We start from the raw sequence: 16,739 nt of genomic DNA, 5'->3' as shown, positions 1-16,739 counted from the left end.
TTTATATTAATAAACCATTATGGTTTGTATTTTTGATAGAATTGTTGCTAACTACTTAAAAAGTTAACTGTTAATTGTAATGTAAACAATATAGGATGGTATTAGCAAAATAGTTTTTTTTGTTTGTTTGTTTGTTTGTTTTTAATATAGACTAATGTTTGTTATTGTTTGGATTCAAGGGGACAAGCCATAACATTTTCAATAACAAGCCAGATTTACGATGTTCAGAAGCTCATCAGTAATTGATGTGATTCTGCACATTAAAGACACACTTGCTATGCAGTGTACCTTTAATCAAGTCATGTTACATTTACATATAGATATTTATATATTTAAGTAAGTCTTTATATATTTATGATTATGTAATTCCTCATATTTAATTTTTAATGTTTATGTAAGATTTCTATGAAATAAAGAGAGGTTTGGACAACAGATATTTGTGCTTACTGTAACGGCAGGAAAAAAAAAAAAAAAAACAAACCTACAAATATTTGTGAAAATACCATGCAATCAAATCCTGTATTTAACTATGTGAATTAAAAGTAGTTGTATGCTTGTCTCCAAGACTACAGAAAATGACTGTTCTTAAAGGATTAAATACTAAGTTGCACTGAGACTACTTCTCAGTGCTATACTCTTGAATTTGTTCTAAGTGGATTTAAATGCCATGAGATACTTTTGATACCGACAGATGGAGAGTCATTATTTACTTTGCATTTTTAAGTAACTCTGTTTACTGTTACGCTGAGGACACAAAATGAAAGAGTGATTATTTTCACTGATGATATCCAAAAAACATATTTTTTCAAACAGAGAAGAGCTGAAGCTAAAAGATAATCATGAAGGCTTCTGCATGCCCACACCCATACCTGAGCATTAAGAAGTTCTTCACATTTGTGGGACTGTTTTTCGATTGCCAGTATATACTGCTTTTCAATAGCTGCTTCTTGCTGTTGAACTGTAGACTGTAGCAGTGCCTGGGAAGAAAAAAAAAAAAAAAAAAGCAGCAGAGAATATTCAACAAAGGTATAACAGGGATATTTATTGGTAACTGCAAATCAACTAATACTTTTGTATAACAAGAACACAGAATGCTGTTATAAATTTTGGAATGTGCAACTACTAAAGTACTTTTATGTAACACTACCTTCTTTTTAGTCAAGACTAAAATTTTTTGGATCTCAGGTTTCTTATACACAGGCTGCTTAAAAGAGAGCAGCACAGAGAAGATAGAGTATTTCTGTTAAATATAGTCGGTACAGTGGGACCACACATGAAGAGAAGCATATGAAAGCTGCTGAAAAAAAAAAAAAAAAAAGGAAAAAAAAGCCAGACATATTTCACTGGCTGACAAAACTCCACATCCTCTCGGCACAGTGTAAGATCCCATGGGCCAAGCATGATCTTCACAACCACAAGTCAAGTAAAAGCAGATGGAAATTCTGAGTAATTTAAAACATAAAAGAACGCCCCCCCAGGAAGTTCACACTCAAATGTGAAGCAGTGGAAGTCGAAGTGTAGAAAGCCGAAGTACGAAGACAATAACAAAAAGATAATAAAATTAGGAACTCTGCATGCATGCACACATGTATGCACATGCACTTGACTGAACTCTGCAGAATTTCCAGCAACTGAATGCAGAAAGAAAAAGAAAAAAAAAAATCAGATATATGAAAAAGTGAATTTTGAAGGAATTATGCTCCAACTTCCTTAAACAAGGCTAGTATTTTTACTCAGGATTTACTTAATTCGTGTGCTATGCAAGTTTTTTTTCCCTAATATTATATTTATGTCACTTTCCAAATATTCATTGGACTATTTATGCACATTAGATGAAGCTATTTTTAACTAGTAATCAATATAGCAAACTAGTTGAAATTACTGTGTAAGTTAAAACAGATGTAAGTTCTATAGAAAACAGACATTTGGCCCAAATGCAGACAAAGGAAAAAAAGTACCTTTTTCAAACGACTTTTGTTTTAGAGATGTATTTACTTTATGGAACATAAAAAACACATTCAATATGGCATTGAAAGCTTTTTTGAAAACCCCCAAACCAATAAAAAAACATGTTATAAAGAAATAGTAATTTTTTAAACTACGTTTTTCACTAATTAGCCTCTTTATGCCAAACTTGTTCTTCAGGTTATCAGTAATGGTATAGTATAGTAGTACCTTTAGCAAAGGTTCAGAAAAATTTAAGAGGTAAAAAATGGTAGATGCCACTTGACATGTACTTTAATCAAAGTGTAAGACTACAGTTACTGGTATTTGCATGATTTAGCTAGTCAGGCTAGTTTACTTTCATAAAAGCAAATTTCTTTCCAACTACATTCAGTTCTTGTGTTGGTATAAATTCAGGCAATCACAAAAAATGTAGCTCTCAAAGAAGTATAACTTTTGTATATGAAACTTTATATGCTAAATCCTACTGCGTATAAACTGAAATTGCCACATATCACTTGCAAAAATTAAAGTCTGTACTTTGTTGTGTTTTTTTTTTTTTTTTCCTGCTAAACCATTGTGACATGAATTGTTTTGTATAACTGGCATAAAAGAAAGAAAAAAAAAGAAAAAAAAATAATTCTGATTGTATGGAAAACAGTAGCAGAATAGTCCTTACAATATAATGTCATTTCTCAGTTTCTTCTTAGGCCAGAGACTGAGCCACTTTATACTCTTTACTATGCAAACTTAACTGGTGACTATTAAATTCCTATTAAATGGTAGAGAGATATATATATATATTTTTGAGGGAAAAAAATATTGTCCATTAGATGGAACAAAGAGATTTTCTGAACTTTATAATTATTATTTTCTGTATAAAATGCAGAAAAATCCACATTCAGAAACTAAAGCCTTCCTCTTCTATTGTTTACACTTCTAACACATTTATACATTTTAAATAGTACCACAGAGATGATCCTGTATTCGACCATTCCATTAGTTGGTCAAGTTAGGAGACACACAGATCTGTGAAACACTGCTTCAGAGACAGCTTCCATGTTGTGTCATAAGAACTTTCCATTAAAAAAATCTTTTTTCTATGCAAGATAGATCCAGCCAAACAGGCCTTTAAAATCAAAATAAAATATTTTAATTCAAACACTGTCTTTTCAAGTCATTTAAAAGAAAATGAGGTGTACCATATAAAATTCATGTTCTGTATTTAAAAAATTACCAGAAGGAAGACAATTTTCAAAATAAATTAAAAGATGAACTTGAGATGATTTTCTTTAATTCTCATTTAACATGCACCTGTTGCCCATGACAGTATTATGTTCTTGGCTGATATGCTACATTTGCCTAGCTCCAGCTGACCATAAACGTAGAGATGAGCATAAAGATGTCAAAAAAAGCATCTACACAATTGTAAAAAAAAAAAAAGAAAAAAAAAAGAAAAGACGAAAATAAGCCTGCAGAAAACTGTTTGCTCATAACAACCATTTAAGATGTCTTGATGGGTAAATAAAGCACAGATGAATGATATCCATGCAAATCTTATGCAAATTTACAGATAATAAACTACTTAAATCACTAATTAACAAAACTAATTTACTAATTAACTAATATCCTATACAATACTATATAGTACAACACTAAAAGTTTGATAAATTGCTACTCTGCGCAACTATTTACCACTGCTGAAACGCCATTTTCATTCTTAATTACACAGTTATTCTGCTCCATAGAGCTGTTGATGCTTCATAGAGCTGTGGCCACTGATTTAGTATCAAGCAATTCTTGAAGCAATATTCCTTCTTTCCATAGCTCAATGAATCAGTTCAAACAAGATTACAGCAGAAACTAGCCTAGGGTATCTGTAGCATAAAGTAAAGGGTAGGATTTCAACATGGATGCTCTTGGTAACTCATTTTTCCTCCTATATATTGTGCAATGAACTTGACACAGGGTGGAAAGGGTCATTCTGTGACAACAGCCAGTTGCAGGACTGTAACTGCAGATGGCATCAGACTTGATGTGGATCTATTTCTAAATTCTTACCACATTTGTTACCTCAGTCTACACTTGGTACAGTTCTAGAGAAAGTGGTCACTTGAGATTTTCAGAATCTCTTTGCATCTATCAACTAGCCTCTAACTACTTGCTTCTTTTTTTTTTTTCCTTCTTCCTCAATACAAAACAATTCAGAAGCTCTAAATACATCTACCTTTAGCCAAAACTGAGGTTATCCTTTAGGTCTTTAATATAAACAGTTATATTTTTGGAGGAGTTAAATGGATCTTCTTTTCCTATTTGGAATTTCTTTGGCTTTCAAAAATCTTCCACCTCCACCACATAAGAAACTTTATCAGCTTAAAGGGATTGTCGTACCTTAGATAAACAACTGCTTACAGCAGTATGCTTGAAATTCAAACAGAAGGTCATGCATTAACTTAAGAATGAACTACATCTGCTACAGAAATAGTTGTGATCATAAGTACATCATCATAATTTGAACTGATGCCTTTCCAGTAATCAAAGGCAGAATTTACAAGTCTTATATAATAAATAATCAACTTATATCTAGCTGTCTTAAAATGCAAAAAGTAGCATCTTTCCTCAAACTTCTGGGAAAAAAACAAAAACAAACAAACAAAAAAAAAAAAAACAAACCACACACACACAAAAAAAAACAACAAACAGCACCAAGCAATCAGGCAAACATACTCTTGGCTTTTTAATATTTTCTTCTTCTCAGTACCATATTACATTTTTTACCATGACTAAACTGGGCACAAAACATTGACCAAGAAAACCAAGAATTAATGTCTACAGTGATACTATTTTAATAGTTTCGGTTCAGCTATAATTCATTTCCAATTTGGCGTGAACTTCTAAGCTAGTCAAAGCTACAATTGAATCAAGTTTTCAGTCTCAAACTTCAATCTATAGCTGTTTAGGCTTGTAGATCTGAAAAAGCAAACAACGGTTTGATTTGTGGTAAGGGTTTTTGTTTGTTTGTTTGTTTTTCTCCGTAAAGAGAACTCTGATTAACATTCCAGTTTATACAAATGAAATATAAAATGTATTTAAGTGTGTACTTGTATCCACTATCTTTCCTTGAACTAACTTGGGGGGTAAGAAAAAAGGAGAGATTATCCACATCTTGAAAAACAACACAGTTATAATTTTAAAATCAATAGACAGTACACCAGGAATATACAATACAAAAGGGTACATGTTGAATACCAAACCCAGGGTATTATATATGCAAATTTTCCATTCTTGTAATTTTGATGGAAAAATTACTGACAAAATAGAATTCGCTAATTTTAGAAAAAAGTGTGTGACATTTACTTCTCCTCAGTTTTAGCCTCTAAGTTTTACTATTTTTTTTTTTGTAATGAAAGAAAAATTGAAAGAGACAAAAAGAACTCACACAAAAACACAAGATCATTTTATGATTCTTTGTGATTTTCTTAGTGAAGTTTTAACATTATAAATGACTACTTCTATATTAATCTTACTGCCTTGGCTTCCAAATACTACAGGAAATTTTTTTCTCAGCAGGCAATGTCCTCCACAGGTGCTGCTTCTAAAGAGTTTTGCCTTTTTCTCCCTCCCTCTGCCTGTTACCCAAGCATTTTAAGGTTTTTGGCCAGTACAGATGACATAAGCTGTTTCAAATATGTGAACTTGGGTATTCTGAACTATTTATATACCAATACTGCACCTGGAAAGAAATTTGAGCAGTAAACCTCAATCCAAGGAATATTTATGCGTGGAGAATTGTTACAATATATGATGGTGATTATGTTTGTTAAACTGCAATTTTTCCAGATTTTAATACATTATTTTCCATACTTTTCAAATTCACATTTGCTATAGTTGAGGCAGGGTATCATCTAATGGCAATAGATAGTCTGGGAAGGGAGAAAAATTCTCAAGGTTCTTCAGTATTACAGGTGATGAAAAGGGTTTGAAACTCCTGCGATAAGCATACTCCTGCATAGCAATTAAACAACGCAATCAGGATGAAGACCATCATGCCAAAATAACAAAGAAACAAACCACACCAAAACAAAAACAAAACCAAACCAAAATGATCACCAAAACCCAAACATGTCAAAAGGTCCAACAGGAAGAGTAGTCTGTAACCAATACAACATACAACTTTTTGTATGCATGATCTACAGTGACACTCTGAAAGGCAATAGAAAGGCTGGTACTTTACCAAGATGGCTGCTGCCAAGTAAGTCACGACTGTTCCAGAGTTTTCAGCTACTGGATATCTGAATCCCTCTGGACTGAAAAAGTTAATTACTGACAACATGGACTCCACTGGAGAATGAGACTTAGCCATTTGTCTCCTTCAATTACAGAGGTTTATGTTTTTTACTTTGGCTTTTGAGTAAGTCAAATCAAAACGTCACATGTAGAAGTCCGTTTTAAGAATAGAATGACACTGAGTGAGCTGAAAATTCTAGTATCTTTACAAATTATATTAATTGTTTCATGACAGATGAAAAGAGATCGCCTCATTGACTGATAAAAGCAAAAACAAAGAAAAAAACCCAACACATTCTTTTTCAGAAAATCAACCAGATATTTTGCATGAGAAAGTCACCAAAAGATGTTAATATTTTAAACACTTTTCCATGACTGCAAATGTCATCCTTTCAAACTCTCTACAGTACTTCATTAGAAAAAACAGATTAATGCTATTTTTATTCATCGTTAGCTGCATGATTATGAAAACTAACTGACTGTTGATGCATACATTCCTCTGGATTTAGAGTATACAAGTCCTATGAATTAAAGTTACATGGATGAAAAATATATATAATAAGATGATAGTACAGCTGTTACAGCATTGTTTATTCTGTCCCCCAGTGTGTATTCCATCCACAAAGGTTCTAAAAGCAAACCAAATCCTGGAGTAGAAAGTAGCACTGAAAAAGTTAATAGCTGAGGAAAAGGGCACCAAATCAACACATCTATATTTAATTTCCCTAAATCCAGAAGTACTTCCCTAAATTACGTTAACTTAACATATCCAGTGGCTTTTCTTTGGTCAAAAACATGGTAACAAGGTAAAATACTACATATTGTAAGAATTCATTTTGCTCATTATCCTCAGTTTCAGTACATGTACTTAAGATGACTCAAAAAAGTTACAAGAAACTATCAGAGTTGATATGAAATAGCAAACCTTTAGGTCTTTTTCCAAAATCTATTGGATATCAGGTGGATTATAGTCTGATGTTTTATATTCATCCTTCCAGAAAGAAATGAAAGAAATCATTAGATGTTCTTTCATATCATCTGGAGTAAACAGTGAATTTCAACCAAAAAGGAAAATTAGGAGTCTATACTGTGCCTCAGTCCTGATTTTCCTTTCCTGAAGAATAGGGTAGCTGCTCTTGAACCACTACAGATTAAGTCTTTTTTTGTTTAAGTTCTAAAATTTCAAGAACTTGTTAGTGTTGGTAGTTCTTATTCTAACACCCATATCTCTGAATTCTTGGCAGTAAAGTATGTGTGAGGGATAAAAAAAAAAGTGATAGTAGAATGTGCTAGAACATTGGGGATTCTTATTTGCAGGTTGGAGGAGAGGTTCTAGTGTCTGTAAACTACGTGGTTTAAGTGTATGATAAGATATTTTAAATGCTAGCATTCATTAATCATTTCAGACAATTGTTACCTTCTTCTTGTTACTTTGACACAGAAATAAATCACATCACTGATACAGATCATATTCCATCACCAAATTGTTTTGTATTTCCCATTCACTGCTCTGGCCATAAGTACATGAACAACTTCACATGAACAAGTGTGTTTTTAAACAAACAAACAAAAAAATCACATTGTTAATGGATAATGCTCACATATAACTAACTAGGCACAGTATGGCTGTGTAAGCAACATATGAATATTACAAATAACAAGATTTGTATGATGATAATGACAGTAAAGCAAGTATTCTTCTGAAGCTTAAGCTATCAGAAACTTTCCAAACCATTCCAACAGTCTTGTGTCTTCCCTTCTTTATTATCACTCTCCTAACCCCCAAAAATCTACCAGAGAATTTATCCTGCTTTTTCTTCACTAACCAAAAATGTCTGGTGACTTCTGACATAAAAAGAATGAAACCCCTTAAGAACATGTTCTCCAAAGTGTCTTCACATCTGTTTTAGCTTTATGTATGACTGGTTATAAACATCACACAAGCCATTCTATCTCCAAAATATCATCAAAACCCTCATACATTTAAATGACAGTACAAAATATTTTTAAGTTGGTGTGCCAGAAACATTAAAACTTAGTCCGTCTTCATTTTATAAACTGGAATTTCATCAAAACAAAATAAAACTTACCTAAGTGAATTAGTCCAAACCCTTGTTTGAGCTTGGATGAAGAGAAAACTTGAATTCTCAATTTCATATATTAGAATAATTTTGGAAGACACTAAACTGAAATGACATCCAACTATCATAAGAACTTCTTGAGTATCCTCAGGGGAATACACATCTTATTTACTCTACTATATGCTTTAACAATGGTCAGATTTAGTTTGTATAACAAGTTCAGAAAAATTCCCACAGTGCTAAAAGTCTTGTTCCTTTGTATAATTAGGTAGTCCTGGACCATAATTAATAACATTCTACACGTACTGTGGGAACTCTAGAGAACAGCATCACTGAATACAGACTAGAGACTGAAAAACTGTACTGTTCAACCTGAAAAGTTTAAATATCAGAAAATATAATTGCAATTGGACAAAAGACACAGATTTTCAAAAAATCTATCCTGCACTTCTGCAAGTTGTTTTAGGTACACAGTACAGGTTGCTTTCTAAAATTTATCCACAAATTTGTCCTCAAATCAAGGCAAAAGTGTGATAATTAGAATTTTGCTAAAAACCAAAGCACATACACTTGGGCCTATTTTTAATATAAATACCCATTTTAAAAAATATATATATACCATTTTTAATATATATCCATTTACCCAACACCAGTGCATTCTGTTTTAATTCTACTGACAGTAGAAACCACAGCTGCTTGCCTAGACCAGGATTTGTTGCAGGCCAAAAGCTAGAGTTTAGGAGAATCCTTCTTGAAACATATAGCCAAAATATAACTATTACCCCCAAATAAATTCCGAACAGTAACAAATTGCCAAATCTCTCTCACAACCAAGTAAAAATATTAAATAATATTAATAAATAATATTAATAATATTAAATAATGTTAATAAATATTAATATTAAAAATTAAAAATTTCTCAGGAAAAAAAAACAAGCGGAAAAACAAATTAGAGTTTATTCCTTTCATTTCTTTCATTCCTTTTGAAAAACAGTATAAAAGTCATTATAATACCTGCCAAAAAATAGACTTCTCAGGTGTAGCATTATTTGAAAACATTAGAACAATTGAAGTGCTCATCATGATGTACAGGCTGCTACATTATGTTCTATGAGTTAGTTAAAAGTACTCATGAAAACCCTTAGCGAATCCAAATAAATATTCTCTCCAATTTCTTTCTCCTGCTCAAACATCATTCATTTGCTTCAGTAACTAAATATAAGCCAGTATATCAAACACCTTCTTTACTTCAAAACTGAAAAGTCCAAATGGCTAAAACAAGCAATTTAAAAATATATAAATAAAGTTATCTAGTTGAAAGAAAAGTTACCATTCTACTTCAAACACAAACTATATTAAATGCTAGTGTTAATTTCATCAATAGTACATAAGAACTGTTATGCCTCATAGCATTAGAAAATTACCACCTCATTCAGTATCTTTTCTCCACCATTAACCAATTCCTACTAATTTATTTTAGGGCAAGATACAATTACCAATTGCTGACCAATTAACCAATAAAACAGACAGGATGTAATCAAAATTCTTCCCTGATCCTGGGAGATGATACACTAAATAAAATGTAATATTTGATTTTCCATGTTGTGAGACAGTTCTTATCTAATGCACATACTATATAAATAAAACTCTTTTCCACACTTTCTTTTTCAACAGAATACAAATTATCCACTTCAGGCATTGCGTATTTTCATGATCAGGCTATTTTCAGGTGAGCATTCCTTTAAGTTAAATACAATACATTCTTTTTATGTGCTACAGAATGAAGATATATATATACATACATATATATATATATATATATATATATATATATCTCTGTGTGTGTTGTACAAATGAATATTAACCAAAATGAAAGCAATTACACTCCTACTTAGGTCAGAGCCCACTTGGAATTTACAATGAAGTGGGCCCTAATGAGATAAAAGTTGTGATGAATGGGCTGAATTGTTTCTACTCATAGTTGTATTAGAGTGTGTTACTAAAGCTTTAACATTGCTCCTGCTATAAAATTTTACATATCAAGTCAACCAGTATTTCTCGTGTAAAATTCTCAGAAGTTACACAAAGTCAAGGCATTTTGATATGCATCACAGTATGAAAAAGTTTCATGGTTTCACTAATCACTTTCCTGACTAAACGGTGCACTGGATTTTAGGCTGGTGTTTCAAAGGCATAATGTACAAGATATTTGATTCACTTATAAGGACAGGGTAACATGTTTCTGTGAAGTGGTATAATATAACTTCAGTTTCATTTGCAGTTGGTTTTGGTATAGCAATGACTAATGACTATAGTTTGAATGCTATACTGAGTTTATCTAGGTATTTATCTCTACTGGCATGTGAGTTTAAGGATTTATTTTCCACAAAACGCTCTTTTCCTCGGGCTCCTGTTAGAAACGAACTTCAAACTCACGCAATCAAACCTTTGCAGTATAATAACTTCTTAGAATCTCATTCATTGTTCTAGGGTCACAACTACATGTAACATTATCCTTACTAAAAAAGAAGGGAGTGATATTTTGTCATATTTACAATTACATTTAAAATACATGTATTATCATCACTGTTGTATGACTACTCCTACGTTATAAAAATAAGCAATCTTTTCCTAGCCATCAGTTCTTCATGAGACAAATTATAGGGAGTTGGTCTATTCTCCCATGTGCCCAGTGATAGGACAAGGGGCAATGGGCTAAAGTCGCGCCAGGGGAGGTCTAGGTTGGATATTAGTAAGAACTTCTTTACTGAAAGGTTTGTTATGCATTGGAATGGGCTACCCAGGGAAGTGTCAGGTTGAGTCACCATCCCTGCAGTCTTTAAAAGTTTTAAAGTTTAGATGTAGAGCTTAGTGATATGGTTTAGTGGAGGACTTGTTAGTGTTAGGTCAGAGGTTGGACTAGGTGATCTTGGAGGTCTCTTCCAACCTAAATGATTCGTGATTCTGTGATTCTGTCTGCCTAGGGCTAAGATAGCAATGGAAGACCAATATGCTGAAATATTGTCTGTTTTAGAAGAAAACATTCCTCAAAATATGAGGAAGTGATCTATCAGAAAATATACATGTAACTCATTTTTATGTGATGAAAGATACAACAGAACAAAAAGGCCACCACAATAAATCTGCAAAGAGTAACAATCTACTCTAAATTTAACAATTTAATATTTAATAACTTTTTGATTACTAATCAAATCAAATCTTGTAACTAAAAACAAACAAAATCCTAACAACAACAAAAAACTCTTTTGCTTTGTGCATCAAAAGAAAGACACGTGTTTATCAACAGGAAGACTTTTTTACACCAGGAACACAGAACAAGTATTTCACTGTTCTACACAGGGTTTCAACAACTAATTAAGAGGATTCTGGGATTTATTTTATAGAGCTAATGATGAATGGTTCTGGCATTATATTCACACATACTAGAAGAACTTTGTTTGAGATGGTACTGGAAAGTGATAACTGGCTAGTATCTGAGAGGATGTGTCATAATTCCGATAGTCATGACTGTAACAGAACCTAATTTGGGCCATGAACAAGCATTTTACTGGAATAATCTACATTAGTTTGTTTTATTAAAACCCAAGAAATGCAAAATAGGACTATGTAAGTAAGGACTATTGTAAGCAAGGTTTTCCTTCCTACGCTTTTTAAACAAAACCCTAGACAAAGTTAGATGACATTCTACGCTCAAGGAAGTGGTGGATTAATTAGTTGATACTTTAAAATTACTAAAAATGGAAACCACTTTTTCATATAAATTATTTGTACTAGTGTAGCAGAGTCTTAAGCACTAAAGAAGACATATTTCAACACTAAATGAAGCATGGCTAATCATAAATGAAATAAGAAAGTCAGTAACTTCCACAATTTATATTTCACTAAAAGGATTAATCAGATTTATTTTACACTCCTAAGCTAAACAAATGCTATATGTAAGGCTCCTCGCTCATAAGCATGAGCCAGCAGTGTTAAAAATGTTAGTGTCCAAAGGAGAAAAGAAAAGAAAAAAAGAAAAAAAAAAAAAAAGGAGAAACAAGGAGTGTCCAAAGGAAACAAATATGGTGAAGGGCCTAGAGGGGAAGACAGGTGAGGAGCAGCTGAGGTCCCTTGTTTTGTTCAGCCCAAAGCAGAGCAGGCTGAGTGGAGGCCTCATGGCGGCCTGCAGCTCCCTCACAAGGGGAGCAGAGGTACAGGCGCTGAGCTCTGCTCTCTGGGGACAGCAACAGGACCCGAGGGAACAGCATGAAGCTGGGACAGGAGAGGGTCAGGCTGGGGGTTAGGAAAAGGTTCTGCACCCAGGGGGTGGTCGGGCGCTGGGACAGGGCAGTGGTCACAGCACCAAGCCTGCCAGAGTTCAAGAAGCATTTGGACAACACTGTCAGACATAGAGCCTGTTTTTTTGGGTGGTCCTTTGGAGACCCAGGGGTTGGACTTGATGATCCGTGTGGGTCCCTTCCAACTAGGATATTCTATGATTCTATGACTCATTCACTTCAGGAAAAAAATCTTAACCCTTGTTCCATATTGAAATATTAACCATGAATGAAAAGTTTAAAAGAATCCATGAGATTTTTCTCAAAACCATAGAACAGGTTTGCCTTCACTAAATTCTCTAAGGATTCAGTTCACTGTAATTCCACATCTTTTCCCCCACATGGTAAAGGCTTACGAAAAAAGGTATTTAAGCTGTAAGAGAAATATATATATTTAAGATAGCATACTTATTTGCCTGCTAATCTATTTTATGTTTGCAGAAAAGGTTGGTAGCAGTATTTTACACAGAGGCTGGCATATCTGATGTTATTTCTCCTCAGAGTACTGTGATCTCATTGACAAAAATATGGCAACTAACCAATGAGGCAACAGGAAGACTTGTATGAAGTATATTCATGCCACAGTTCCCTGGTATTAAAGAATGTCTTTATGTAACTTGAATATAAACAGTCTATGAGAAATAATATGCTAAATATAAATATTTCTTGGAATCACAGTATTCAATTAAAAGCCTAATCTTTTGTACCAAATCATAGAAACTGAAAAATGTAAATCTTCTTTTCCAGGTGGCAAATCAGATCTTCAGAGCTGATGTTGACTTGTTAAATATCTTTTAAAAAACGATATAGCACATAAGTATCTCTCTTTACCCAGCTATACATGAAGAGGTTATTCCTTAAAAAGGACAACGTTATCCATGCAAAACTCTCCTTTAGCTCACACAAAGGCTTTGATATGGTGAAGACTATTCATTCACTACTAGAGATTTTTTGTATTTCACAATTTGCATATATTTCAGAAATAAAAAGGAGTAAACATAAAAGCCACAGTTACAAGTGGCTCACCGTTTTTTTCAAAATAAGGTCACATGGTAACAGACAGACATTTTATACCCAGCCAGTATGAAATGGAAGTGAAAAAGGCTGAGATACACCATGTGTTTGGTGGGCCATCCAAAGTGGACATTCTGAAGGACACACTCATTTCTCTCTCCTATGAGGAAAGGCTGAGAGAGCTGTGACTGTTCAGCCTGGGAAAGAGAAGACTCAGTGGGGGATCTCATCAACAAATACCCGAAGGAAGGGTGCAAACAGAGCACAGATCTAGGCTCTTTTCAATGGTATCCAGTGACAGGACAAGGGCACAAACAGGCGATGGGCACAAACTGGAACACGGGATGTTCCCTCTGAACATCGGGAAGCATTTGTGTTCTGTGCAGTTGACAGAGCACTCGAACAGGTTGCCTAGAGAGGTTGTGAAGTCTCCCTCCTCAGAGATATTCAAAAGTAGTCTGGACATGGTTCTGGTCGACCTGTTCTAGGTGACTCCGCTTGAGCAGAGGGGCTGTAACAGTTGACCTCCAGAGATCGCTTCCAACCTAAACCATTCTGTAATTCTGTCATTTGAGAACTTCCATTGTAAAAAATAAATTAATAAATAAATCCCGAAGGAGTAAGAAGAAGGGAAAAGAAATGCAACAATTCTCCTGAAACAAAATGAGGAAGGTCTGGAGCAAAGGGACATCGCCAATGAACAAGCTTAACTTCTCTCAGGAATGAAAACTAATGAAACTTCTTTCTGAATAGGTTCCCTTTTGATGAAATTTGTATAAGTTATATTGATGAAGACAGACATTTTTCTACAGATAGTCCAATTTCAATATTGACTAGAACACTGATAACAGTTTTTTAGCATAATTATTAAATGGTATTCTTGTTAAAAGTTGTTGCAAATCTGTTTCATGTTTTATACTTTTCTGAAGCCTATTACATAAACTGTCTTCAAGTCGGTGGTCCTAAAAGCATCAGCAGGTCCTCTACATAGTGTAACTTTCTCAGATTTAGAACTTGGTAGGCCTACCTTACACATAAGGAGCAGAGGCCAAACAAAACAAACAAACAAACCAACCAACCACCTTTTTGAACAGCATTTAGATTTCGAATTTTGTGGCAGACTTGGAATGTGGCATAAATGGCTCTCCTGGAGCTGCAGATCCTGACAACTCCAGAAAGAAAAATACATTGTGAGTAAGTTTTGGATATTTCTTAAAAATAAAGAAGCCTACCCTCCCCAACAAAGTATTGCAGGCTTCTTGATCAGCTTCTATGCTCAAGCTTTCAGTTTATTGCTTGAATCAGATGACACAGCCTCAATCCAATCCTTTTTAGTTTGCCAGTTCCATTCCAAACCTAACTAACAACATTGTCAGTTTAGTGATCCCAGCTTCTAATTGCATACTATGTCTCATGTCTCCCTTATCATTCCCAGCAAAAGCCTTATCTTCCATTTCTTATTATCAGTTTCTTTGTCCAGTCAGATCTTCTTTACCTCTATTAAGTCTAATTAGAATCTTTTGCCATACCTACACCTAAGATGAGTCAGTTTTTATCTGAAATAACAATAATCTCTGTTTTTGAATCAGTTTTGTGCACGTATTAGCAAGTTTTAGTAACAGTACAAAAGACACATTTATCCTCCACAATAACATCCACTTCTTGTATCTTACTGACTCAGCACAAATAGGAACAGCATGAGAGGTTTACAGATTCTGCCTTAATTTATACATATCTTCTTGTCTTAGCGTTGTATAGATAAAACAAAACAAACCAAATAAACTGCTCAATTGCTCTGTAAGGCTGCTTTCCTGCAAGTACAGATTTTTGAGACTGGAGAGGTCCAAAATGTAGCTAATGTGAAGTTTACCACAACTGTCTGAGAACTTTTGTTTTATTCCAGTTTTAAGATTCATCACTTGGCTAACATGCTTTATCTGAAGTTTCCCAAAGTGCAGAGTGAAAAAACATGTCATGTAAACTTTCAGGCCAAACAGAATAAATTGGAAACAACTGAAAAGACAGTTTTATAATTAAAGAGGCTGAACAACCAAACTAGCTAATACTAAAGAAGACTGCCGGTAGTGCATACTTATTATATGATGTTACACTGGAAATTGTGCTAACTTGACAACTTGTTTACCTTGAATTCTTCAACAATAATACTCAAAGCTTCATGTCCAGCTTGTCTCATATCTTCTAACTCCTGCTTATGCTTTTCCTGTACAAAAATATGAAAATATTATATACTACATACAGACATGACATAATATTAAGAAAGTAAAGACCAAGTATTTTCCTCATTTTTGCTATCTTGCATGAAGAAATGTATACCTCTAGTATTTTTGGATACTGTATATATGCTCAATTCAACTTGTTCTGAATACTAAACTTTTTATTTCTTAACTTTACTTCAGTACTCCACAGATATTCTAAATGGTTCTCTGTTTTCTTTTGTTTTCTTTTCTTTTTTTTTTTTAAATTTTCTCTGATTTTTCTGTTTGTTGTTGTTGTTTTTTGATTGATTGATTGTGGTTTTTTTTTTTTTGTTTTTGTTTTTTTTTTTGTATATCTGTGAATGGTAGGACTTCTGAAGCACTCTCTTATTAAAGATAAAATCAAGATTGTAACTTTAAAATGCTGTTGTAATGTTACCTACTGACTAGCTAACTAATACATTGCAATGTTTTGATTATTACATTCAACTTTCTCAGAACATCAAACCCTTCTCCTGCTCAGCATATCTTTTTCTATCTTTTCATCTTTTTTAATTCTTAAGGTTCCAGGAAGTCTTCTTTCATAAGGCATTCTGAATATGTTTTTCAAATAAAACTCTTTATTTTAGCCACAGTAGTATGTAAAAATATCTATGGATGGAAACATTCTGTATTTTTTTTGCCTTTATGTAAAAATGCTTCTCCTATGGTTTACAATATCTGCAATATGAACACTTCATTAAAGTCTCAGCATTTAACTCTTATCAATGAGCAGCACTGCTTTTTCAGTGATGTTTTCTTAAATCACATTGTACTGCAGATGATGCGTTTTCTGCACCAGCTTTCCAATGTGATTTAAA

General features: G+C 33.5%; 1 protein-coding gene across 1 annotated transcript in view; it reads right to left on the bottom strand.

Moving 5' to 3' along the window:
- CCDC91 (coiled-coil domain containing 91) overlaps positions 1-16,739 on the bottom strand; it is a 164,766-nt gene that overhangs the window by 64,264 nt on the left and 83,763 nt on the right. Inside the window, exons 8-9 of the mRNA XM_082751909.1 lie at positions 15,807-15,884; positions 870-977 (exon numbers count right to left, since the gene is read on the bottom strand). Of these exons, the coding sequence (XP_082608035.1) occupies positions 870-977; positions 15,807-15,884 (186 nt within the window). The remainder of the gene's footprint in view (positions 1-869; positions 978-15,806; positions 15,885-16,739) is intronic.

The sequence above is a fragment of the Aythya marila genome, assembly GCF_965140915.1.
Source record: "Aythya marila genome assembly, chromosome: 1".
Taxonomy (NCBI): domain Eukaryota; kingdom Metazoa; phylum Chordata; class Aves; order Anseriformes; family Anatidae; genus Aythya; species Aythya marila.
The sequence above is the reverse complement of the archived record's forward strand: the minus strand, read 5'-3'. Positions and strand labels throughout refer to the sequence as shown.